This window comes from Podarcis liolepis, assembly GCF_965112155.1.
Source record: "Podarcis liolepis genome assembly, chromosome: 6".
In the NCBI taxonomy this organism is placed as follows: domain Eukaryota; kingdom Metazoa; phylum Chordata; class Lepidosauria; order Squamata; family Lacertidae; genus Podarcis; species Podarcis liolepis.
Genome location: NC_139559.1, coordinates 97,288,397 through 97,314,902, shown reverse-complemented (window position 1 = coordinate 97,314,902; position 26,506 = coordinate 97,288,397). Strand labels below are relative to the sequence as shown.

The window sequence follows — 26,506 nt, the reverse complement described above, 5'->3', positions numbered from 1 at the left end:
AGGAATGTCTGCCATATCCTGCAAGTCAAGCTGCAACTCTGTTCACAAAAGGCCAAGCAGACAGAAGAGGAGGTTTATAGCTGGGCACACGGAGGACATGGAGCACTATGATTTGGAAGGACAAAGAGTGCGTGATTACTTCTGACCATCAGAAAGTCACATGCTAGGCTACAAGTTCTCTTGCCTTAGTATCAGTGTTAGAAATCGATACATGAAAGCTAGGAACTAAAGGGCACCTTAAACCGAGGTTATGGGCACAACAACGGAATGTCTAGGTTCACTTTCTCATAACAATAGTACAAAGCTGAAAATGAATGAACTGCAGCTAAAATATTATGTTCATTTTTCATATGGCCTAGTCCTTCCCCTGCCCACCCCCCTAATATTCTTAAGAGGGTCTCTTCTCCAGTCTTCAGAGAGTAGCTGAAAGTGGGGAGACAGAAAAAGGTCATTCTTTCCTTCCACTCTGCAGTTTTAATCTGAAATCTTAGGCGCAGTATTGTGCCCAGAGATCAGAAACTGCTTGCGCTGATGAAATTCTGTATCTCAAAATGTGCCTAGAACAATGGGAGTTTCGAACGCTGCTTACATGTACATGCATACATACTGCAAATGCTTTGCTAAGGTGACCAGAATATTGCATTCAGAAAAGGCTGAACTCAACGGCCTAGTCTAAATTATGCTAAATCTGCAAGCCCTCTCTTGCTTCTACATAATTTATTCATAAGGGAAAGCAAGAAGTGCATGAGGCAGGAACTATAAAATAACTCCTGCTCCAGAGGGCAAGAACTGAACCAAAGGATTCAAGTTACAAGAAAGGAGAGTCCAACTAAACACCAGGAAGAACTTCCTAATGGTAAAAGCAGTTCAACAGTGGACTTCCTTGGAAGGTGGTGGACCCTCCTTCCCTGGAAGGTTTTAAGCAGAGGTGGGATGGTCATCTGTCAGGGATGCTTGAGCTGAGTTTCCTGCATTGCAGGGGTTGGACTAGATGACCCTCAGGGTCCCTTCCAACTTTACAGTCTTATGATTCTATGAGGCACTGAAAAGCCCACAGTCTTCCACTAAATAATTAAGCAATCCCTTTTCTGCCTCAGGATTTCACTAAGCATTGGTCGCAGGCTTTCAAGTATATTTCCATACCAGTAACTGCTAGTAATCCTTGCTTGGGGATGGATCCAACTAAGTAGTTGCACTAGCAGGAGGCAGCACAAGCACTCCTGCTACTGCGACAGCCCCCCCCCCGCCTCCTGCAGCCCCCCCCCATTAGCTTTGGAGGGTCTCCTACCTCCAGAACAGGGCATAGGGGAGGGAAGTGAGATTTATGTTAGTACAAAGGTGAATTCTCCCTTTGTATTTAATTAAAAGCAAAGTCATCCAATTTATAGAGCTCTGTGTGTGCCTGCTATGTTTTTGTGGGTTGAATTCTGGGCAGTACTGTGTATTCTCCAGTTTTGATACTCCCCTTGAAATTAGCACACTCAGCATAGGCAAAATTTGGGGAGGGGTGCAGTGCAGAATATTCATCTGCCCAGCATTTCCATTGTAGCCAAATTCCCTTTTGTTCCGGCAGGATCATCATCTTCGTCTTTCAATTTTGATACCCCACCTTTGCATGGGCAATCTATCCAGAGTTAGTGATCTGACTTGGTTGCCCTCTTCCTGCCTCTGTTCCTTCCCCCTCTCCTTGTCTCTTAAGTTCTTTGATGGCATGAGAACAGCCTATAGTGTCCTAATCAGGAGGAAGAGATAGTGATGAGTACCTTCTTTGATGCTGGAAATTGTTTCGAGAAAGTGAGGCATTGGGAGGGGGTGGCTAATGAATAATTTGCATGCTGCACAGGCTAGCTATCTAGCTATCTATAAATCATATGGTTTGGGGCAGAATAGAGAGAAGCCTGGGTGGAGGGGCCATGCAAACGGAGGCTTCCTGGGCGAGTCACTTCACCGCTTCTTGAGGGATTCCAAGTGGCAGGTTGAAGCGCTTGCTTGGTCTGTATATACAGTCATACCTCTTGTTACGTTCGATTCAGGTTACGTCTTTTCAGGTTGCGTCCCACGGTGACCCGGAAGTACCGGAAAGGGTTACTTCCGGGTTTTGCCGCTCGCACATGTACAGACATGCAAAATGATGACACGCACATGTGCAGAAGCGACGAATCGCGACCCACGCATGCACAGACACGCGGATGCGGGATGTGTTCCTTTCAGGTTGTGAACAGAGCTCTGGAATGGATCCCGTTCACAACCAGAGGTACCACTGTATTGCTCCCTGTTTAGAATAAAATCTTTAATCTTCTCACTCACTTGCGTTTTCTATTACTTCTGAATCTCATTTTAAAAGAACTACCTTGCATTTGGCAAGACAACCTTTCAATGAATGATTCTCAAACAAAATTTCTACTCTTCTTTGCCCTCACATAGTGTGTTCACCCATCTGATTTTATTTAAGGACATCCTTGAGTCTTCATGCGTGGCGTTGCATTGAGGAATTATGGGCAGATCATACTGGCCACTACACCCATTCTGATTAAATGGCACATGGGCAAATGATGCAGAGGATGAAAATGATGGAGATGCAGTATTAAAGCAATTCCACCGCCCCACCTCCCCCCCCCCAAAGAAATGTAGAAGGAAACCATTGATGAAATTCACTCAAAGAAGTTTTAGAGAGAGCCTATTTTCATATATTTTCTACCCAACCAGTATTTACACAAGCATTGTTTAAGGTCTGTGTTTATTTCTGGCATCAGTTGTGAGTTTTGATTTATTTTTCATTGCTCAGAAACATTGATCTTTGAGATCAGGGGAGGAAAAACGTGTAAAGGATTAAGTGTACTGTTCACGTAGCACAGAGATACTAGGTCAAATAAAAAGCAAGATTACACACTGATCCATATCCATTGTTAACAGCTTTATTTATAAAAAGTGACATAGTGGAATGCTTCAGGCTTAGTTACTTCTATTTTTATGGGGACATATTTATTTTCTGATAGCTGAGCTTTTACACCAAAATAGCTACTTTGTGCTGACACATCAACTTAGATATGCTAACAATTTAATACATTTTTAGCCTAGGAGGTTTGAGCTCACGGGAGGACTGCATGGTAAAGGTACCAGGGAAGAGAGGGAACCTACAGGAATAAAAATTAGGGCCATTGCAGATTTCAGATAGTATCTCTGTAAGTCTGCACCTCGTGAACTAAACTGGCCTATTTAAAAACAATAGTAATATAAAAATGATGTTATTTTCCAAGTGGGATCTGAAGTTCAATACTAGCCAAGTAGCAGGATTGGCCTGATCTGCCTGATATGATAAGCCAAACTATACTCACTGGGACCATGCAAATCTACAAGCTCACAGATAAGAGTTCATACATTCTGAAAGAATGGAGAGGAAACATGGCTGAAGAACAGCGGCAGAAATTATATAGATAACATAGAATAGCCTTCAACAATCTGCTGCCTGCCCTGAGTAGCGGTGGGGTCAGCTTTAATATGCAAGATCCATTTTCAGTCAATGATTAAAGTTTGCAACCCTGGTAGGACTTTTTTTTTTTTTACTTTCAGTGATCAACAACTGAAAAAAATCAACACAGAAAGTGGGTTTGTGGGAGAGACAAGTAAGATGTTTTTAGAGAAGGTAAGGTTAGCCATGCTTTGCGTCCTCAGACCCACCCAACCACAGGTATCAGCCTGGCTTGGTAAATTCAAACCAGCAAACATCCCATAAAATAAAATTTCCACCTTAGGCACTTTAAACACACACACACACCGGGGCGGGGGACTACAGGTTGCTCCCGACATGTTTTTACAGATCCGGCAGCATGCAATGAAGTTCATAAATTTTGGGGAACAACGAGCATGGCCTGAAGGCAGACTTGTAAGAAAGATTTTATGAAATCCGTCTCAACAAGCACTTAGCAAGAGTGCAACATGTGTCCTAGAGTGACTGGGTTCTCGGTCTCAAGGGTTGTGCACACAGGAACACTGTGACTTGCACTTCTGCATTAGAGTCACGAGAGCCAAGAATTTAGTGGACACTGTGCCAGATCTGGACAGGAGGCACTTTGGTTCAAATTTCCACTCAGCCATGAAGCGCAATGGGTGAATTTGGACTAGAAACCAAGAATGGATATAATGTCTCACAGCCAAATCGTGAGTTGGCCATCAGGAGCACACATACTGCGCAGCACCTCTTTCTCCCATTTGTTTGGGTATTTCCTCTCTCTCTTGGGATAACCGTCCAGTCAGTCTGACATCAATACCAGGGAAGATTCTGGAGCAGATCATTAAGCAAACAGTCTGTGAGCACCTAGAAAGGAATGCTGTGATCACCAATAGTCAGCATGGATTTCTGAAAAATAAGTCATGTCAGACTAACCTGATCTCGTTTTTTGACAGAATTACAAGCCTGGTAGATGAAGGGAACTCAGTGGATATAGCCTACCTTGATTTCAGCAAGGCATTTGACAAGGTGCCCCATGATATTCTTGTAAAGAAGCTGGTAAAATGCGGTCTTGACTATGCTACCACTCAGTGGATTTGTAACTGGCTGACTGACCGAACCCAAAGGGTGCTCATCAATGGTTCCTCTTCATCCTGGAGAAGAGTGACTAGTGGGGTGCCACAGGGTTCTGTCTTGGGCCCGGTCTTATTCAACATCTTTATCAACGACTTGGATGATGGACTCAAGGGCATCCTGATCAAATTTGCAGATGACACCAAACTGGGAGGGGTGACTAACACCCCAGAGGACAGGATCACAATTCAAAACGACCTTGACAGATTAGAGAACTGGGCCAAAACAAACAAGATGAATTTTAACAGGGAGAAATGTAAAGTATTGCACTTGGGCAAAAAAAATGAGAGGCACAAATACAAGATGGGTGACACCTGGCTTGAGAGCAGTACATGTGAAAAGGATCTAGGAGTCTTGGTTGACCACAAACTTGACATGAGCCAACAGTGTGACGCGGCAGCTAAAAAAGCCAATGCAATTCTGGGCTGCATCAATAGGAGTATAGCATCTAGATCAAGGGAAGTAATAGTGCCACTGTATTCTGCTCTGGTCAGACCTCACCTGGAGTACTGTGTCCAGTTCTGGGCACCACAGTTCAAGAAGGACACTGACAAACTGGAACGTGTCCAGAGGAGGGCAACCAAAATGGTCAAAGGCCTGGAAACGATGCCTTATGAGGAACGGCTAAGGGAGCTGGGCATGTTTAGCCTGGAGAAGAGGAGGTTAAGGGGTGATATGATAGCCATGTTCAAATATATAAAAGGATGTCACATAGAGGAGGGAGAAAGGTTGTTTTCTGCTGCTCCAGAGAAGCGGACACGGAGCAATGGATCCAAACTACAAGAAAGAAGATTCCACCTAAACATTAGGAAGAACTTCCTGACAGTAAGAGCTGTTTGACAGTGGAATTTGCTTCCAAGGAGTGTGGTGGAGTCTCCTCCTTTGGAGGTCTTTAAGCAGAGGCTTGACATCCATATGTCAGGAGTGCTCTGATGGTGTTTCCTGCTTGGCAGGGGGTTGGACTCGATGGCCCTTGTGGTCTCTTCCAACTCTAGGATTCTATGATTCTAACTCTTGGGATAACTCTCTTGGGATACAGCCACAAAATAACCACTCACATCTGCACTAACTTTTATGGCAAATTAAATTATAGTTAACTCATACTACAGTTTGGAAGCTTTCTTCTAGCTATAGTGAGACTAATGAAGCCTGTCAGAACTTCCTATTTGGGCCCAAAAGCCATTCTGGTCAAGCCACCCAGTTGCTCTATACCTGACATCATAAATGACACCAGGTAAAGAAATGTTTGGCCCAAATGGAAGTTTGCAAAATCCCTGCAAAGCTGATCTCCAGGGTGTGCAAAACACTGTGCCTCTGCCTGCAGTGTTTAATTTCAAACTGTGTGAGCGAAAATAGGGCACCTGAGGCCATCGTGACACCAGGTGAGTCAAAGGTCAGTAGCCCCACCCATCTGTCAAACTTGGCCCTTGGGTAAGTTGGATAAGATACAGCCTGCTAGTCTGATTGAATTCCCTACCCCTTGACTATGGCTTCAAAATGATTCAGCACCAAATGAAGTCAACAAAAGCAATAGCCTTAAAATAATCAAAATGCCACTAGCTCCTAGGACAATTTTGTTAAACTATCTAAGTGACCAAATTGGTTCCAGTTATAAGGAGCTGGTGTGCAATTTGTTAACCACAGCATGAGTGTTGGTGGCAAAAACTCTCACGGAATATCTTTGTGTTTCTCAGTTATGAAAGGAACGCCCACTTTGGGCTGCTTCTGACCCCCCCTTGCCTTTTAGGGTTTTCCCCACTATTTTTTTTTTTTAATTTATTTCTGCAAACCTAAGAACTCCCTCTTGTGCATTCATGGTGCTACTTTGGATACGAAAGGGCCTGCCTTGGAGAATGAGTTTACACTTATGTAGTATGCAGGATAATGGATTTTGTCAGTTTTCTTTTTGTCTGCCTCAAGAGTTTCAAGCCACAGGCGTGCGCATGAGACATGTCTGTGGCAACCTGCTTGGCTCATTCTCTCAATCGGTGACTGGTAAACAGTTACTTCTGTTGGCAGTTACAGGGTGGAAAAGAGAATAAATTCATTTTGAATTTGAATCATATGTGGAAGGGGCAAACCAACTGTGCATCTTGGAGAGTGTCCAGAGAACACACAATTCCCTTTACTCTTTTAAACATTTTCCTTCTTTTACCCAAAATGGTTGGCCTCCTGCAATGCTTTCTCAACATGACAAATGGCAGCATCCACTCACCTGGCCCCATTATCCCTGATCATTAGCCATGCTAGCTGTGGCTCATGGCAGTTGTAGTCCAAAACACCTGGAGAGCATCATTTCAGCAAAGGCTGACATATGGAAGCAACCACATTAAATCCACTATTTTCTCTCTCCGTGGCCTGGGGCCAGAAGTACAAATGTGCAAGGAGATGCCAGCTGTGGGAAGCACCGATTGTGGTGTCACTAAGAAACCTCCCCCTTCTCAATTCTCAGAGCAGTTTTACGCTCCGGGAGGCAGAGTGTAAACAAATGAACAAGTAAATTAATCGTACCTTTTTTAAGTTTTAAAAGGTGGGGAACTTTCTAAAGCATGGAGGCAAGCAAAAGATGAATGGCTGAACCAGCATTCCATTCTCTGACAGGTTCCTCATGTATCAATCAAAATCACAAAGCTTTGAGGAAATGAAGCTCATGTTATGGCCAAGACTTCCTTTGGGGTGGTTTCTTTTATCTAAGATTTGGTATCAGACATCTTCTAATACAAATATCTAGCTAGCTAGTTTCACCAATAGTGAATCCAATACAGAATTTAGACTCCTGTCAAATGTTTGACATTCTCAGATGTAGTTTCTGACTTTTCTGGTTATAATGAAATGTTTGTGAAAGTATGCCAAAGTCTTCCCCAAGGTGGTGGTAGTGGTATCTTGCAATTAGTTGCCTGTACTGAGTTCTAGCAAGGTCTGCTGACTGTCTGGTAAACACCACTTCCTTATAATCTGGCAACTACCAAGCTCAAATGTCTCCAACTTTTCCCAAACTTTGTGATTTTTATATTGTTGTAGATGAGCTAATACAATGGGTCAGCAGCCTTTTTCAGCCATGGGCTGGTCCACCGTCCCTCAGACCATGTGGTGGGCCGGACTGTGTGTGTGTGTGTGTGTGTGTGTGTGTGTGTGTGTGTGTGTATATATATATATATATATATATATATATATATATATATATAGGGGGGGGGGAATGAACGAATTCCTATGCCCCACAAATAACCCAGACACATTCTACTCATGTCAAAACACGCTGATTCCCAGACTGTCCGTGGGCTGGATTGAGAAGGCAATTGGGCTGCATCCGGCCCCTGGGCCTTAGGTTGCCTATTCCTGTACTACAACCTGTTTGTGGCTATTTGATCTGCTATGACTCATCCTTCACCCCAAAACTGCTGTACTTACTATCTAGCTTTGCCTCTAGCTTGTTTAGTCTGATTTCTAGAACTGAGCCAGATTTAAGTGTCATGGCCCTGGGCTACATGGATTGTGAAATGGGCCTCACGTATGCTCTCTGGCTTGCAGTTTAGGACAGATCTGTCTTAGGAAGATTCCCATTACAAGAAAATGCCACTGACCAAACAAAACCTCTCTTGACCTGTCCAAGGAGCCCTTCGTCAAATGCAGGTATGTGAAGAGAAATTCTGGCAATAACTTTATTTTGCATGAATGATTCCAAGCTGGAGGCTGCCAGGCAGACAGCTATGACTTCATTGGCCTGAAATACCAACTCACTGGGAAGATCATTCTGCTTTATGAGCACAACAACCAGCCACATTAACGCCAAAACGGAATCACCCTATATACACCTTCCATTCTTATCAGTATAATCTCCAGATTAGCCTGGACTTTATTAAGGAAAATACATGGCAAGTGAATGTAAAGTGCTCAATACAGCTAAGATTTTCATGTAGTCAGAACATTTCTGAACCAGATTTTGTACTTTGAGATGAGTAATTTGATGGTCTCCGGTTCCAGGAAAAAAATGTTCAACAAAGCGTATTAGGGCAATTATTACCCTCGTGTGAGCTACAGAAAATGACCTTTGCCAGGTTGTTCCAGTAACCTGATACTGTTTATAAAAAAAATCATAATAAAAAAGCTGTCTGAAAGAATTTATTGCTCAAGGCTCACACAGCCCATTATAAAAGTCTTCATAAATGTAACGACAGACTTAGTTAGGGGATTAAACAAATCCAAAGAACTCCTGCTGTCATACCCTGCAATAGTCATTCCCAATTTGTCCAATTAAAAGTTCTTGCCAGCCTGAACTCTACTCCTTCAAGGAGGCTACCCAGTGTGTCTCTGCATGATGAATGGTTCCAGCCTTATTTCAATTGGCCTTCACTGAAGGTGGTTAATTCTGCTACATCTCAACATTTGGTGTGATAGGGATGGGCCAATCTCTCTGAATTAAAAGCTGTACTAGTTATCTGTTCCTAGAAGGGGCTACAGGTGTCTCTTCTGCACAAGTCACTGTTCTGAGCCCACCTCCTTTGAATCAAGACACACCTATCCAAACAGCCCATTCAGAGATGAGGGCATCTCTATGGAATGATAGATTTTGGTCTTAGACATTCTGAAAGCAAATCCTTTGAGTGCAAGAGTGAATCATGCCACCAGTTTTATTTAATTTTTATTAAAAATAAACACTAAGCATGCCTCAGCTCTCAGAAGTTTGGGAAACGCAGATCTACACAAGTCATATTGTAAACAGACAATTCAAAATGCTGTACAAAAAGGGGAGCATCATACTGACACTTAGATGCCTCTTATGTGGACTTTATTTGCTTGTTCTGCATTGTGAAACAGATGAGTGTGGACACATTGAGCGTGGACAAGCCTCCGGTTCACTTCCAGCATTCCACTGACAAGGTCAGAGACTCCTCCACCGCAGTGTACAGTGAAATTCCATATCCCATTTTCAAGGCAGCTCAGAGACTTTGACAATTCTTCAATAATAGACAAATGCAACATGGTAAATAAACATATTCCACAGCCTGTTAGGGGCAAGTGCAACTATTTGGTCTTCCCAGGTGCAGGCCGCATCAGGGACAAGCTCCTACCTTTCACCAGGTTTGAGGGAAAGATGGGGTGGGTGGGAATCTCCCTCTTTGACCTTTTTTGGGTGTGCAGCCATTCAGAAAGCGCCAAGGCTCCTTGCCACTTTGCAAGAGCTTCAAAAGGTAAGGCACAAATTCAGAAAGACATCCACATCCCACCCCTGAGTCTATAACTTATATAAGTAATAAAAATAAGTTGTACCTCAGCCTACAATCAGGCAGGACACCCTCCCTCACCAAAAAGTTTATAACCTATCTTGATTCTATAAGCTATAAATTCAAATTAACCGCCATGGTGTTACCCCAAACAATTAAGAGGGTTGTTCTTTGTTGAATATTGAGAGTTCTGTTCAACAAGTCCTTTGCCTCCCCCTCACAGAACTACAGTTTTCAAAATTCCCTAGTGAGGGGAAATTACTGTTAAGCCAGTTTAAACTTGCAGTGCCAGTTTTGCTTCATATCCACCTGTGTTCCTGACCACTTTCAGCGCTGCTGGAAGAAAACACAGCCTGCCTCAGAAGTGGGCGATGCATCTGGGTGCTGGCCAGCAAGCCACCATCTCTCAGCTCGACACGGGCACAACACTGGCCTTATCTGACACGGTTAATTTCATTATTTATTGAATTTGTATTCTACCCTTCATCTATAGATCTCAGGATGGCTCACAGCACAAAAATACAAGATAAAAACGCAAAAAACATATGGTAATAAGAAGAATAGAACAAATCAAAACAACCCTCCTTCCTCTCCCACAAAGACATTTAACAGGATATAGGATGTTAGTGTTAAGTTGTGGGTGAACATATCAGACGACACAGCGATTCTTCAAACAGCTCTTGTTTATTCACAGGCCAGAACAGAACTGAGCTGAAGGGTTCAGTCAGCCTGCTTATATAGAGCTCCAGTACAACGTAACTGTAGCAACTTTCTAAAACTATCCAATCAGTGAACGTCACTTTCAATCCCTTATTTGCATAACTATCTACAGTATCCCCCTGCTGGCCCAGGGTGAGAACTTCAGTACATAACAGTTCGTATGCCCAAAGCCTGGTTGAAGAGGAACTGTGGGAAAATGATTGCTTGTACATGAGAGCATGAGCAAAGTTCTTATTGTTACAGGGTGATCTCATAGCTAGAAGCATCCTTGGAGCATGAATAGCGCGTGAACAGCTCGTGCTGTCCCATATGATTGGTTAACGTAGCATGGCCTGATCGCTCGCATGGTCTAGTACCAAGGTCTTTATCTGCTGGCTAGAACAAATTGCTTGACTTGTATTTTTTGTATCTTTCTATTTCACACATTTCACACAATAAAAGCTGTGCTGCATTAGCCCTAGGAGCTGCCATATTTCCCTAGGAGCAGCCATAATTCGGAACCTATCTTGGTGTGAGACTGATTTTTCTCTGGATGCCGAGCTGCAACTCGACAATTGGTGCCCCGTGTGACTGCCTTCGAACTTCACGTTGTTATTCAGCACTCACCTACACGTCGTTCATCCACGTAGTGGATCCCTGGTGACTGCTCCCGTGTGACTGCCTGTTTTTCATTATTCAGCACTCACCAACACGTCGTTCATCCACGTAGTGGATCCCTGGTGAGTGCTCCCGTGTGTACAACGTTCAGCTCTCACCTCGCCCCGCAAGGGCTGCAGACGCGTCGTTCATCCACGTAGTGGATCCCCGGTGAGAGCTCCCGTGTGAATGTGATTCTGGACTACGTTACGGACTTATCAGCACTTATCTCCGCCCGGACAGGGCAAAAGGCGCCTTCCTCATCCTCCTACGGATCCCTCGGTAAGTGCTCCCTGCTCTTTTTGCAACTCTTGCAATCATGGGAAAATCTCTCTCTGCACCACAGAAAAATTTTTTAAAAGACCTTAAATTCCTTTTGGCCAGTAACAACCTTGCTGTTCGGAAAGCTGACCTTAAGTCCCTTATAAAAGCCCTGGACACTCACTGTCCGTGGTTCCCCCAGGACGGAAACTGGGAGTTAGACGATTGGAAAAAAATTGGACACTTCTTTCAAAATCATCCGCAGATTGATGTAAAGGTTTTGCATGCCTGGAGTAACGTCTACAAAGCTATGTCGTGCTTAACTCCCTCAAACATTCTTCTGGCTGCTGGAACAGCTTCTTCAAACGCCCCCCCGGTTCCCGCTTTGCCTGCCTCAAACCTACCTCCTAAACCGCCGCCTCCTCCTGTCACTCCCCTGCATTCTTCAAATTCTGCAGCACCCCCTGCTCTTCCACCTCCTCCGCCCAAGGCATTTGGCACCGCTCCTACTACGCCTCTCCAAGAATCTCTCCGTGCCGCTGCCCCATTGTTGGGTTTTGATTGTACAACTCCTAATCTCTTCCCTGTGATTGCTCCTGCCGCGCCAGGGGGAGGCCCAGCCCGGCACGAACAGTTTGATTTGAGATTCATAAAGGAACTACATTCCTCTGTCAAGGACAATGGTTTACAATCTCCTTACACCCTGGGCTTGTTTGGCACTATTTTTCAACAAAATTTGATACCAGAGGATGTTAAGCTGTTGGCCCGCACTGTAATGCAGCCTCATCAAATGATTTTGTTTATACAAGCTTGGCACTGGGCCTGCCAACGTCGTGTTGATGGGATTCGGAATAATCTTAATAATGTAGCATTGGCTAATCATCAGGCTGCTTTGGCTGCTTTGGCTGCTGGTGCCGCCCCACCGCCAGCCCCCGTCATGCTGACCCAAACCGATGTTCTCGATGGGCTGACGGGAGGAAGCAATTTTCTTACCATTGCCCAACAGCCAACTCTCGACCCTCAGTATTGGGCAGCCACTACAGCCTCAGCCCAAGAGGCTCTGGCCTCTGTCCCTGATGACAGGAATGAGCGAGATGGCCGATGGGGAAGCATCAGACAGGATCCTGCAAAGCCCTATGGACAATTTGTTGATCGCTTGTACAATACCTTCAAGCGGCAAGTTCAGGACCTGGCAGCACAAGAACTGATTGTTTGCCAGCTTGCGTTTGATCATGAGGACTGTAAGCAAGTGCTGCGCCTTCTAATGGCAACATCAAATATAGCCATTGCTAATGTCCTTAAAGCCTGCCAGTCAGTGGGCACTGCTAGCCACGGCCTGCTAGCCACGGCCCTGTCCTCCTCCGTGTCCCAAAATCCTGCAAAGGCTACAACCTGTTGGATTGACAGTGGCTAAGGAGAAAATCCAGCGGACCTTACCTATTACGTGCCTGGGACACAAGCTGACAGCATCTGCAGCCATTCCAGTCACGCCTCAACTACAGTTTCCTGATTTTAAACTGGTGGATTTACAACAAATTCTTGGACAGCTGAATTGGATAAAGAGTTATTTGGACCTGCCCACATCCACTTTGTCTCCACTATTTTCTGCCCTTAAAGGACATAAGGATCCAGCAGACAAGATCACAGTCACCTCTGCAATGAAAGAGGCTCTTCCACAACTGTTCCAGTGTTTCCTGGCACGCTGAAAGGCCATCTTCATCCCTACTGCATTGGCCCCCCTTTTCCTTGGGAAGCCACTTCAACCACCAAACATCATTGCAGGTTTGCTGCCTCCTAATAGCGACCATCCCATCTGTGTCACCACGTTTCATTGGGCTTGGACTTTTGACTCAGCAGTACAAGGAGCAATACATCAGACTTATTTACAGCAAATGGGCTCCTGTATCTGCAGAAATGGTTGTGTGACTTCTTCTGGATTGTGGTTTTTACATGCCAATAATCGAGCCACGAAATATCACACAGGTTGCTTGGAAGTAGCCATTGGACTAATTTACCATTCTCATCCTTATTGACATCGCTTGGATTTTACCCCCCAGATCTCTTCTTTTTTTCTCCTCCCTCAGGAGTCCTGCCCTATGATGTGTTCCCCTGAGCATGTACAGAGGGCTGTCTTGGAACTATTGTGGACTCTTGGCAAGGGAGGGGGTGAAGGGATTTCAGTGTATTCCAGTTGTTTCATTTTTGTGTTTTGGCATGGTTCCCGGACAGAAAGAAAGTTGCAATATGGTTCTTTAGCAAGGCCTGCGACAATGGGCTCTGTTCTCGGCCTTGTTGCAATCTTTTTAGTTACAGCAAGCGGAATATGCTTGGTTAGTGCCTTTTTTTTAGCTGCTGAGGAAAATGATTTTTAAAAGCTTCTCAAAGCTTTGAAGCTTTTTTGATGGTGGTATTCTAGCATTCCAGTAAATGCTTCATTTAAGATTAGCAATAATATGAAGGACAATCATATAAGTTTAACAGGGACAGCCATCTCTAGGTCCCTTCTGCCTTCTTTAGGTGCAGCCATGAATTACCGTGATTTGCATAAATTGGCAAACTGGACAGAAAATTTGTTTAATTCCACCATTTTGGCTTTAAAAATGATTAACAAAGAAATATCAGAAATAAGAAATGTAGTTCTTCAACATCATTATGCTTTAGATGTGATCCTTGCTTCTAAAGGTGGAATTTGTGCCTTAATTCATTCTCATTGCTGCAGGTATATAACTGATCAATCGACCAATATCTCTGCTACTATTGATCATATGGAACAAATGATAGCCCATAATCCTTTGAATCCACCTGAAGGTTTTGATCCATGGGAGTGGTTGTCTTCTTGGTTACCTAATGGATTATGGTTAAGAAAAATATTATTGATTGTAATTGCATGTATTGCTGGCTTCATCATGGTGTGTTGTTGCATTCAATGCATACCCTCTTTGATTTCCCAATGCACTGCATGGTGGTACCGACCACGGCCCACCACAGGGGTTACAAGAGGAATTTATGTTGCAAAGTGTAGACGCTTAGGCAATGAAGTGTACGATTTGGACTAATGGTCCCTCTTTTCCTCTAACAATATAAACAAGAAAAGAGGACATGTGGGAAAATGATTGCTTGTACATGAGAGCATGAGCAAAGTTCTTATTGTTACAGGGTGATCTCATAGCTAGAAGCATCCTTGGAGCATGAATAGCGCGTGAACAGCTCGTGCTGTCCCATATGATTGGTTAACGTAGCATGGCCTGATCGCTCGCATGGTCTAGTACCAAGGTCTTTATCTGCTGGCTAGAACAAATTGCTTGACTTGTATTTTTTGTATCTTTCTATTTCACACATTTCACACAATAAAAGCTGTGCTGCATTAGCCCTAGGAGCTGCCATATTTCCCTAGGAGCAGCCATAATTCGGAACCTATCTTGGTGTGAGACTGATTTTTCTCTGGATGCCGAGCTGCAACTCGACAAGGAACATTTTCACCTGGTGCCTAAAGGTGTATAATGAAGGCACCAACCTGGGCAGACCATTCCACAAGTGGGAGCCACTGCAGAAAAGGTCCACCCTCTGGACCTCTCTTGGGAAGGGACACACAAAAAACAGCCTCAGAGGATGATTGCAGGCCCAGTGGGGTCATATGGAGAGAGGCAGTATTCTGAGACTATATATGTGCTTTGGAAAACACACAAATGCTGTTTCTGTGCGCTCTGGCTTCCGTCACGGTGTCCCATTGCGCCAGAAGCGGTTGAGTCATGCTGGCCACGTGACCCAGAAAGCTGACTGCAGACCAAATGCCTGCTCCCTCGGCCTGAAAGCAGAGTTGAATTTGACTGGACTTAGCCACCCAGGGGTCCTTTTCCTTTTCCTTTAACCTTTCTATATTGAGGGTCTGATTAAATTTAAATACTTTGCAAGCTCTCCTGCTCCCAGCCACTTCAAGATGATGGGCATCCCAATCCAAGCTGTGATGTGTGATTCTATCTAAGGGGCAGCTAACTTCAGGCCCCGTAACTCCTTGCTGGGCTCCTCCGTGTGTCCCTCGCCTGCATCGACTCCTCTTTTCAGCTCTTGCTGGCAGTCACATCCAGCTCCTTCAATCAAGTCTGGTTTATACCTTCATAGTTCATGGACCCTATCCACATGTCCACTACCATTACCTTTGGGACGCAACAGTTTACTTTTTCCAGGAGCTCAGCAGTGAATAATTCATGGACTCAAATCAATTAGAGGGGTGGGGGAAAGAGAGGAAACTGCAGAGAGAGGCCAACCAATGTTGACTTTTGGAAGAATATTAACACCCGGTCTAAAATCTTAACAATTAAATACTGTACTGCCATTTATGGACTGCTTCTCTCTCTCTCTCTGAAACTGAGGCTAAAGCAACATGTTTGGCAGAGGTCCTGCCTCACCTTTCTCCCTGCAACCCTCTTCCTCAGACACTTTCTCTTTCAGCCGGACAAATACGCATCCAGATATGTGGCTGGTGGGGGAGAAAGAAGGGTTAAAAGCAGCGGTGCAAGGGATGTGCAGGTTCCCAGGCATACAACCTTCCAAAAGTGTCATTTTACACCGAATCAACAATACTACAGAACACATCTGTTTTCTACCTGCCTTCCTGCCTGCTTTCTGCTACTGGGCTCCGGTCAGCAGGACCTTTGATCCTCTGCTCAAGTGCTAATCACCTGTCCCTGGTGGCGCAGCAGGGGCTTTTGTGCTTTTTTGTGTTGCAAGCTATTATTTGGCCACTATGCATTAAATTAAGAACAGATTGCTGCCATGAGCAACTTTTGCTTGCTGAGATGCCGAAAGAGGACAAGGGAGTCAAAAACATTCCTTTAGTGCCTAAGTTTAGCCAGAGAGGGAAAAGATAGTGTCTGGGTTATCATACATACAAAATATATCACTTTTCTTTTTGGGGTGCATGGTTGAGATGAATAGACCCTTCCTATACTTTGGGGGAGGGGGGACCATATCATAATTAGGGCTAGGTGCAAATGCACCAGTGGACTTAATTGTAGAATTCAGCCGAACTATCGGGAGAGAAAACCACCCTCATTTCTCTGTAGATGTTTTTTCTTCTCCTTCTCCTTCTCCTTTGTGATTCTGCAGGAGATAACGGCATCGGAAAAGTGGTGTTTCCACCTTCTACAAAAGCACAGCACAGGCAGGCAGCCCCCCACTGCCCCACGTGCGTGCCACAAGAAGGGGTGAGCCACTGGTGACCATGCTTATGCACTGCCAATTCCACCACCATGTGAAGCAGTATCATCTAGAGCAATGGTTCCCAAACTTTCCCCCATTAACCATGTGAAAATTATTGAGGGTCCTGGTGGACAACTTGATGTTGTTGCAGCAACGGTAATGTGCTGTGCTAGATTCTGTGTGGTCTTTAATTGTATTATTATTGCTTCTTCATATATTCAACTTTATTGCACTGTATTACAATTTGAATTTCACAGAATTCAGTTTGTGACATACTGCATTTTATTGTAACTCCTTCTCTTGTGAGGAGGCAGGTTTCTGTGGCAATTCTGGCCCACAGGATATATCTACCTGGAAAACAAAACAGCCCCCTGAGAATACAAAAAAAAAAAAAAAAAAAGCCGTTCCTATTTGAACATGAAGATGGTCACCAGGACAAGGAAGTCTTCACATAGTACTTCAAAACTGAAATGCAGGATATCGAGAAGGCTTCCTGCCACTTGATAAAACATGGTAAGAGCAAAAAGGCAAAATCAACAGGAAGACCGTCCATATGTGCCTTGAGGAAAGAGGGCCATTAAAAAGCCATACATATTTAGCTATGGAAAACGACCACATTTAGCCTTTAACTGACCCCTGAATAGGGAACATCATCAATATTCACTGACTCAGAGAGGAAATTAAATGCAAACATTTTTTATTTTTTTTAAAAGCATCACTGCAAAGGACGGAAATTGCAGCTGAACCCTCTCAAAATACTAAACAATTGACTGTAGGCTTCCCATGCCCTATGGCACAACCATTGTCTTCTCCACTGACTCTCCTGGCTTTGGTCTGGGCTGTACTCCATGGCAGAACTGTGTACAATGAATTTGGGCAAATCCAATTAGCTCCTGAAAACTACAAAGGAAGACTGGTACAGATAATGCTAACACTTCAGTGAGACTGGTAAAACAAGTGATACAGGGGTACCTCGGTTTTTGAATGTCTCCATTGACGAACGTTTCGGAACTCGAATGCCGTAAACCTGGTTTTTGAACACACCTTGGAAGTAGAACAGGAAACGCAACTTCCACTGAGTGCAAAACCCTGAAGCCTAGCTGTTGGCTATTGAGTTTCAGTTTTTGAACGTTTCGTAACTCGAATGGTCTTCCGGAACAGATTACATTCGAAAACTGAGGTATCAAATTGCAAAGTAATTACCGTATTTTTTGCACCATAACACTCACTTTTTTCCTCCTAGAAAGTAAGGGGAAATGTCTGCGTGTTATGGAGGGAATGCCTACGGGTGGCATGCCTACGGATTTTCCTCCTCTAAAAACTACGTGCGTGTTATAGTCGGGTGCGTGTTATAGAGCGAAAAATACGGTAAAAACAAGTTCTGCAGTTGGAGAGTTACTTGAGCAAACAAAACCAAAGCTACAAAAGGCCAGTCTGCAGATGTTCTTTTTTATTCCTTTTCTCTGCACCTAGTCACAGGAATTGTACACTGCAGCTACTACCCATGATCCATTCTTGTGTCCCTCTTTTCTCTCCACAAGCAAAGAGTTGTTCAATCTTCAGAGAAGCAAAGATGTATCTCTCAACCCAATCTCTCCTACAACAGTAGAGACTAGCGGGAAGCCAGCTGTTTTCTACAAAGCTGCCACCTGTTCTCTCCTGGGGTTCCTGTGGTCTTCTCAGAGTGCAAGGCAAACAGTAAAAGGTGCAACAGGACCTAGCATTGACACAGGTAGTGAGAGACATCTGCACCTGCTCCCCCTTCTGCCATGCTGCTTTCTCAGGCATAAAGGGAAAATAAATAGTGATGCTGTTTGAACTCCGCCAAAACTATAATTCAGCAAAACATGTGAATGGCTTAATAATATATTTATCTTATTCTTTTTATAGTTCTATTAAGAACACCTCGTCCCAAGATGGAATTACATACCACCTGGACTTCTGTCGACATTGTCTTTATGGTTCTAATGCAATAGCTGTACTTTATCCAAGTGTTCAGAATGCAGTACTCTCATGGGCATATTAATGGTCTATAAGATGTCAGTGGAAAATTTAAAGAAGTCATCCAGGTGATTTTTTAAAGCCACAGAACCTTTAACAGCAACCTTCATACTCCTAAAACTGCAGGTAATGGGGAAAGAAATATTCTGCTTGCATTTTTAGAAAATACATCAATGCAAATTTATTTCGAGGACCAATGGTACAAGAAAAAGCTTTGCTCTCTCCAACTTCGAACCTCACTATGATTAATGAGCATCTTTCCTTCTTAATGTGACAGTCCTGCTTTAAAAAAAGAACAACTAAGCACATGAATGCTCTTTCTGTTTATATTTTACTGTTGTGACCTTGCATACTTCACATTCATCTCCAAGGGAACATTTCCAAGTTCCTAATTAATAATGCACTGTCATCATTACACTTGCCTTTTGCATGCAAAACAGGTGCTCTTCCACTGTGTTTTAGGTGCTCCCAATGAACTTCTTGGTACAGCAATCAAACACGGTTGTTACTTTTACAAGAATTCTAACATCGGAGGCTGAATAGACTTGAGCATGTCCAGGTTTCTTTTTAAAAGAATGCTTCCTCACCTAGAGGCTGTCCTAATGCCCAAATTTGTTTAGTTTTAATTGTATTTTTATTGGACATCGCTATCCATTTAAAATCACTTTGAGACTCCTTTTGTATGAAGCAAAAGGTAAGGATAAATCCATACCACACTTTTAACAACATTTGTAATATATTTATTCCATGTTATCTAGGGAATCCAATTTTTCCCCCCGTGCAAACTGTAAACTGTTTCAAGATGGCCATGCAATGGCACTAGAAAAGTCAAACTGTGAGAAAATTTGGGGATGACTAGTGCTGGTTCTGTTCAGAAAAGAAAGACATGGCATCTTTGTTTGTAATGTCCCAGAACAGAGACTGTAGTGATAAAGGAAGTTCTACAACACCAAGTAACATAAATATCTTTATTAAACTACGTGAAGGACTGTGCACCAAAAAATCATCAAACCCAAGTATTATAATGCTCTCAATAACACAGATATTACTGCACATTACTGGTTTCTAGTGTAGGATTTTTCATGGTGACTCACTTACGCACACAGAGGACTTTCGATCTGACCACCAGGGTCATAGGCTGGTGAACCTATTTGCTAATGAAAGCTGCTCTCAACCCCATACAAAGGACTGCAGCATGAAGAGGAAGCCTAAATTAAAATTGCATGCTGAGCTCAGAAAACCCTTGTCTGCTACCCTCACAGATATGGCCATCAGGTTTAGTCCCATGAATTACAGGAGATGCCGTTCTGTTTGGGTTGGTCCTTACAGTCCATCATGTGAACCCTTTATAGCTTCATCCACAGCCTGAGAGCTATTGTTTTAATTTTTTCATCTAAATGACATCCTGATCTAGGAACTTTCACTGCTCTAATTAATTCACCTAATAAAAATAATAAAAGGACCATTTCCGATGTGGTGCCACTGGTACAGGGAACCTACAACCACATGGCGAGCCCTTTTTCTACAACACTTAGCCATATGAAAAGATGAATGCCTCTAGCACACATATTCACTGTGGAATATGATAAAAGATCTGCATCCTGGCCTCCCATTGTGGCATAATGTTCCTTTTTTCCTTTGGGTGTCCCCACCTTGGCAGTTTCACCAACAAATCAGTACAAGACATCTGGGGCGTGCAGACTTCAAGCTTGTGAAATCTACTTTATTTTCTTCCTAGACCCTCAAGACCCACTACTAGCTGAAACCATGTGAAAAATAGTGGCTTAGAAAGCGAGGCCGGCAGACAGACACTTAGTAGGTTTTTTTATACACTGTACCTTTAAAGCACATTCTCAATGCTTTCTCACCCTCAAATAATTCTGAGGATCATAGTTTTATAGTTCCCAACAACCCTTAACAAAATACAGTGGCCAGAATTCTTTGAGGGAAATAAAGTGTTTCAAATGTGCTTAAAGGTATAGTGTGTATACAGGGTAGAACCAGACATCTTCAAGGGTCCAGACAGCCCAGGAACCTGTGCTTAGAACCAAGATTATGTACAGGCATTTCACACAAAAATCCCATTCTGGTTCCCCCTCCTAGTTCCCAAAGCTCTCCTCATTTCAGCAGCCTAGTTGCAGGCGGAAGGGGGCTAGGATTTTCTATTGTTTAACAACTGGGAGTAAAAAAACCTTGGTTATTTCCTGAAAACCACCCAGATATCCACCAGCAGACCCCAATCCCCTCCAGCCCACCCAGACTGAGACTACTGAAAGAAAGACGGTCCTTTGGAACCATGACTGCCTTTCGAGTCTATTCAGCACATTGTGACAAACTTGTCAGGAGACAGGCGGGGGCGGGGATTACGAGATGCACAACTTAAATCACTCCACTTATGATGGAGCTGGATATTATGGTCTGGCTTATGGCAAGTTGCCAGTCTGTAACCATACACAGAGGTCCTTATCTATGGACAGTGGGAGGGGGAATCATACTGGAACATGTGTTTTTTTCATTTGGGAAACTATTTAAAGCACAGGTGTGAACAGAGCCCCCTGTAATAAACCCCACTAAGTTCTTTTGAAGAGTGACAGGAAGCCCCATCAGCCTCTGCAGCTTTTGTTTGGAAACTATGCTCCTCCTTCTTCGCTCCCTTACAGTTAGCCAGGGGCCGGTCCTTCCTTCTACCACATGTGCCCTACCATCCCAAACACATGGCTTGGAGATCGAGTTACCTCTTGCACTTAATGCTTCTGGAGACAGTTGTACAGCTACTGTATTCCCATTGGGGGCAAGGAGAGAGGGGAACTGCTGTGATTTCAGTCTCCCACAGAAACCCAACAGAACAAGCCAAGGTGATGTTTAGTGGGGTTTCAGTGGCAGACATAACTGAATGATGAAGTGGTACTCACAAATAGACACAGTTCTCTCTTGGCAGGGACAGAAAACACACACAAACTAACTGCTTCCAAGAAATCTCTCCCTATGCAAAAGCAACAGCTGCAAAAGCCTAGTTATTAATAAATTACTTGGGGACAACCAGGTATTGCAGTTAGAGCATGCAAAAAAGGGTTGTAATTTTTCCATCTCATTCAGTTGAAAACTGCTCAATAGCAACAGCTTGTCAAACCCATTTCCAGAAGCCCAAAGCCTTGCTGAGCGCTGACGTCTGCCTTCCCCCTTCCTTTTGCAGAAGATCTTGAATCTATGCAGCCATGACGAATCTCAATGGGCTTCTGAGCCACAAAGATTCTCCTCATCTGTCTTGTGCTTCCTGTATGCAGTCCCTGCTGCAGACAGCAAGATTAAGTCCCAATTTTAGACTCCTGCACGTTCTGTTACACTACTCGTATATGCCAGTAAACCATTGTGAGCCTGTGCAAATTTACTCAGAAGCAAGTCCCGGTGAGTTCAGGGGGTTAGCTCTCAAATACGCAGGATTACAAATTGCAACTTTAGATTTTCCACCCTGCTTGGTTGTGCCCCTCCCATCTCACCTCCTTCAACCTTCCATTCATCCCACCAGGTGCTTCCAGTCTTTTACTCACCCCCGCCTCCGGATCCTTAACAGCAACATCCTATGCAGGCAACATCAAAGGTGACAAAAATATTGCTTCCATCACAGGGTGAAAATTTTCATCTGTGGATTTCTGAAGACCCAGCTTCAGCTAATGGCACAGGAGCAGACCTGGCAGAACTCTGGCCCCTTGATCAGTTGGCAACCTTGCCTGCAAACTCCCACCACCCCGCACGTTTTCCTCCATCCATCACCTTGATGCAGCTACAGTACCTGGAAACTTTTCTCTCGCCCAGCCTCCGTCGGGATGAGGTCACTGAGGTCTCCCCCCCCCCCCGCCGCCCGTCTCTCCGGCGGCGCCTTTGGCCAACTTACCAGAGGGCGATCCTGTTCTTGGGGTACCGCAGCCTCTCCAGGCAGCCGAGGAAGTGGGGCAGGGAGTGGGCAGCGTTCCTGGCGAGGAGGGCGAGGAGGACGGTGGGCTTCTGCAAGGCGGATTCCGGCAGGGGATCCGGACCGAGCTGCTCCGGGGCTGAGCAGCTGCCCCCTGGCAGCCCCGAGAGCCAGGAGAGGGGCAGCAGCAGCAGCAGCAGCAGGATCCGGGCAGGGCGGCGAGGGAGCTCGAGGGTCGCAGCCATCTTTCGGGGCAGCGCGAGGAGCCTCTGCTGGCGCCTACCTGGAGAGCAGGCTGGAAGGGAGGGAGAGGAGACCGGGCTGCTGCCGCTGCCGCTGCCGCGCGCCCCCGCTTCGCCTTCTTTATTTGCTCGGAGGAGGAGGAGGAGGAGGAGGGGGCTGTGCCTTCTCGGCGGGGCAACGCTCTCCGCTCGTGGAGCAAGCAGAAACAAAACACGCGTGCTCCTCTCTGTCCATATTCCCTCCTCTGCCGACCTCCTAAACGACAGAGAGCTTTTCGCAAAACTAATCATAAGTAACGCTAAGAAGGGATAGGTCCGTACAAACCTTTCAGATGATCTTTTTCTTCTGATCCCTATTGGGCTCGGATTGCACCGGGCACACTTCGAATGAATGCTAGTGGACACGGGAGCACAATGTGGTGGAGGAATTTCACGCGGCCGGTGGCTCAGTGGCTGTGTTCTTTTTAGATTCCCACGACTAAGAGCTCCATGCATGTCGGAGAAAAGAGGTCCCCACACGGTCCTTTCACTCATGAGCTAGTGTACTACATGTAGGGAGCTTTTTACCTGGAGAAATAATAAATGACAGACGGGTCAGAAGTTGTGATCCAGAATTCTGCCCCTTGTAGCACAATCCTCTTTATGCACGTGCACTTGCATGGAAGTCTCACTGACTTCCACAGAATTTACTCCCCCAGGTATAGGGGTCTAGGACTGCAAGAGTGACTGAGACACTGCGGACTCAACGACCTCATTAGGTAGAATGCCTAGAAAGGCCATGGTGGCTGAATCCTGCATATGCATACCCCTACACGGAGCCAACCTTCCATGAAGCCTCTGCCTTAATAAATGAAATAACAGATTGGACTGGCACTGAGGTTTTCCTGCTTTGTATTGACTTCAGTTGCTCTATCTGCACATTTATGGCTAAGGATTATAATATACTTTCCTGGCATTGTGGTTGCAACCCCATGCACATTGCAAGCCCCAATGAACACATGGTTCTGTAAGGATGTGATTACGGATACTTCCCAACAACCTGTTTATTGAACATACAGCCTGATACATTTGTAGGGAAACTAGACAGTGGTTGGCTGTTTAATGAGCATTCACTCTTAATTTGTTTGTAGAGATTTTGTGTTTGGTTGTTGGGAATCACTGCTTCCAGGAAGCATGCATAGCATTGGCCTACAGTACTTGTCTAGCTAAGCCACCTACCCAGTCTACTCCCTGCTAGAAAGCAATCATAATCTAGAGCAGAGTTTTCCAAACTTTTCATGTTGGTGACACACTTTTTAGACATGCATCATTTTGCAACACAGTAATTCAGTTTCACTAGCAAACCAGAGGTTAAACTAACCCCTTTCCAGCCTTGTGAGGAGTGTGGGGAGTGTTCGTGCAACACACCTACACACTGCGGCCGACACACTAATGTGTCGCAACACACAGTTTGGAAGGCACCAATCTAGAGTTTATAGCCCAATCCTATGCATGCATACCCAATGCATTCACCGAAACAAATGTAATTAGGACTGCAACGTAAGTGCAGCTGGATAACTCAAGCAAATGACCAGAGAATTTTGATTAAGAAGGAAGCATCTCCCCACCACCACCCACTGAGTTCCAGGAGGCTCCCAGTTAAGCCTGTATAGGATTGCAGACTAAGATTCAGATTTCTGTGGAACCACTAAAATATTTGGCAGTCCTTGCAACAGGAAGCAGATGTATGGGACAGTTCCTTCAAGAAACAGTAGCATGTTTTCATTCTTCTCACTATGCTTTCAATAAATGTCCCTCAGAAGCCAAAAAGGAGCCTTTTCAGAGTTGCCAATTTGTGGGATTATTTTTAGGAGGCACTTAATAAGATCACACTTCTAGAATTTCTTTCATGAAACACAAAACTGAGTGAACTAAACAATCTTCACTTTTGTGGAAGTAGTAAAGTTTGCTGCAATGACAGGGCTTGACAGATATTATTTATTTGTTTATTATGCTCTTTCTCGAGTTTAATTCAGAGCAATTCAAAAATTGTTCATAGGCAGCTTTGCATCATCCTCTTCTTCCTCAGAGGGAGAAGACCTATTTATCTATAGCAGTAAAGCTGTCAGTATCCAGAGTTACTAGTGTCTAATCAACTAGGAATCTTCTGGCTCAGAACTTTCCTGTGCCATGAAATTCAGCAGACAGAATTAAGGAAGACACTTTGCAACATGGGCACAAGAATTATAATGACCCATTTAAACAAGCTGCTGAGAAAATGTATGTGAACTGTATACTCAAGAGGCAGAACATACAGCAATGAGGCATTGATGTTAGAGCAGGTATCTTCAACCATTTCAGACCCGCAACACACTTTTAACCCAAGCATGCATTTGGAGACCCGTTTCTGAATATTTTACCATATATTTGCATGGTGGTATTGCTTCTGTTGTGAGCCACCTTAGATCAGGCTGCAGCCCACTAGGTCTCAACCTAACGGTTAAGTATATTAAGTGTATATAATCTGTTAAAGATTTAAGCGTATAATCTGTCAGTTATTTTTTTTTAGGCATAGCACAGATTTGGGATGGGGGACTGGTGAAGCTACAGATGTTTTAAGTGCTGCTGTTTTATGTTTGTAAAAATCAAATACACCGGCTTCTCACATTGGTATTAGACTTATCACTCCAAAAAACTACTAGCAGAAACTGTGCTATTGCTGAGAAGCTTGTCTACCAAACTGTATTTCAAAGTATGCCTTCAGAATGTTTTGAGTTAGTTCAAAAGGCCACTCATGACTTAGACATTTTGCTCAAGTACCTCGAGCACCCCCCCGCCCCACTTGGAATAGTTCGAAAGAATGCCCAACTTGCTTTGGCATCTGAGGCAGACTAGCCCACAAGCACCTCTCCCTAGTTTACAACAATAAACTAAAAAGCAAGCTGCTTGCCTCCTTTCCATGAAACCCCCAATCAGCACCTGAGGCCACTGCCTCTCTTGCCTTGCGGCAGAGCCGGCCCTGCCAGCGCCGTTTGGGAAGAGCTGCTGCTTTTTCCTTGCATGATGCTTCCCTGTGTGTTGGTTTTGGAGGGGCCAAACTTGGGAGATAATCTTGTTCCATTTTCCTTTTCCTTGCATTGGATTCGTGCCCTGACCCGTAGACCACAACTGCATGCCGCATGCAAGGATCTCTGCAGAGTGAGCATGCTTAGCAAGGAAGACGCAGCACAACCCCAGTGAGAAGCATGGCTTTACCTCATTGGACACACCATCAAAAATATCACCTGCCGAGTTGGGCAGATCAAAGGGCTGCTTGTCTGGTTAGCTAGCAAACCTAAACTGGCAGCTCACCATTTTACAGAAACCTTAGGGAGAAATAAGTATTAGTTAAGAAATGATGCTGGATGGGGGGGGGGGCTGCTTCTGCTTCCCTGCTTTCAAATTCCCCAAATGTGAGGTGCTAAAAAGCTGTAATGTGACCTGAGAATTCAAAAGAAATTTTGGTTAAATTAATATAATTTAGCTTGGCTTGTTAAGTTAAAGTATGGTAAAAATGCATAGAAATCATTAAAAATGATTTGCCAAGTACTTCCAGTGATATTATATATTGTCATTCTTATCAGTATTTATTATTATTTACATTTTCAGAATGTAAAATTTAAAAAAAAGGTTTTCCAAAAGTAGTTTATGTGCTTCTTCATCAAATGTAGATTTACAAAGCTAAATAATAGTAGATTTTGATTCTTCACACTCA

The 26,506-nt window shown here is 44.2% G+C and overlaps 2 protein-coding genes across 3 annotated transcripts in view; both read right to left on the bottom strand.

Moving 5' to 3' along the window:
* Positions 1 to 23,033, bottom strand: part of COLGALT2 (collagen beta(1-O)galactosyltransferase 2) — a 67,796-nt gene extending 44,763 nt beyond the window's left edge. Inside the window, exon 1 of one of the 2 annotated variants that reach the window (XM_083507110.1) lies at positions 22,514 to 23,033. In XM_083507110.1, coding sequence (XP_083363236.1) covers positions 22,514 to 22,776 — 263 coding nt within the window. In that variant the 5' untranslated portion in view covers positions 22,777 to 23,033. Of the gene's footprint in view, positions 1 to 22,169 lie in introns of both variants that reach the window. The other variant, XM_083507111.1, reaches the window with a different exon arrangement.
* Positions 1 to 26,506, bottom strand: part of DARS2 (aspartyl-tRNA synthetase 2, mitochondrial) — a 1,012,941-nt gene that overhangs the window by 311,771 nt on the left and 674,664 nt on the right. The window lies entirely within an intron of this gene.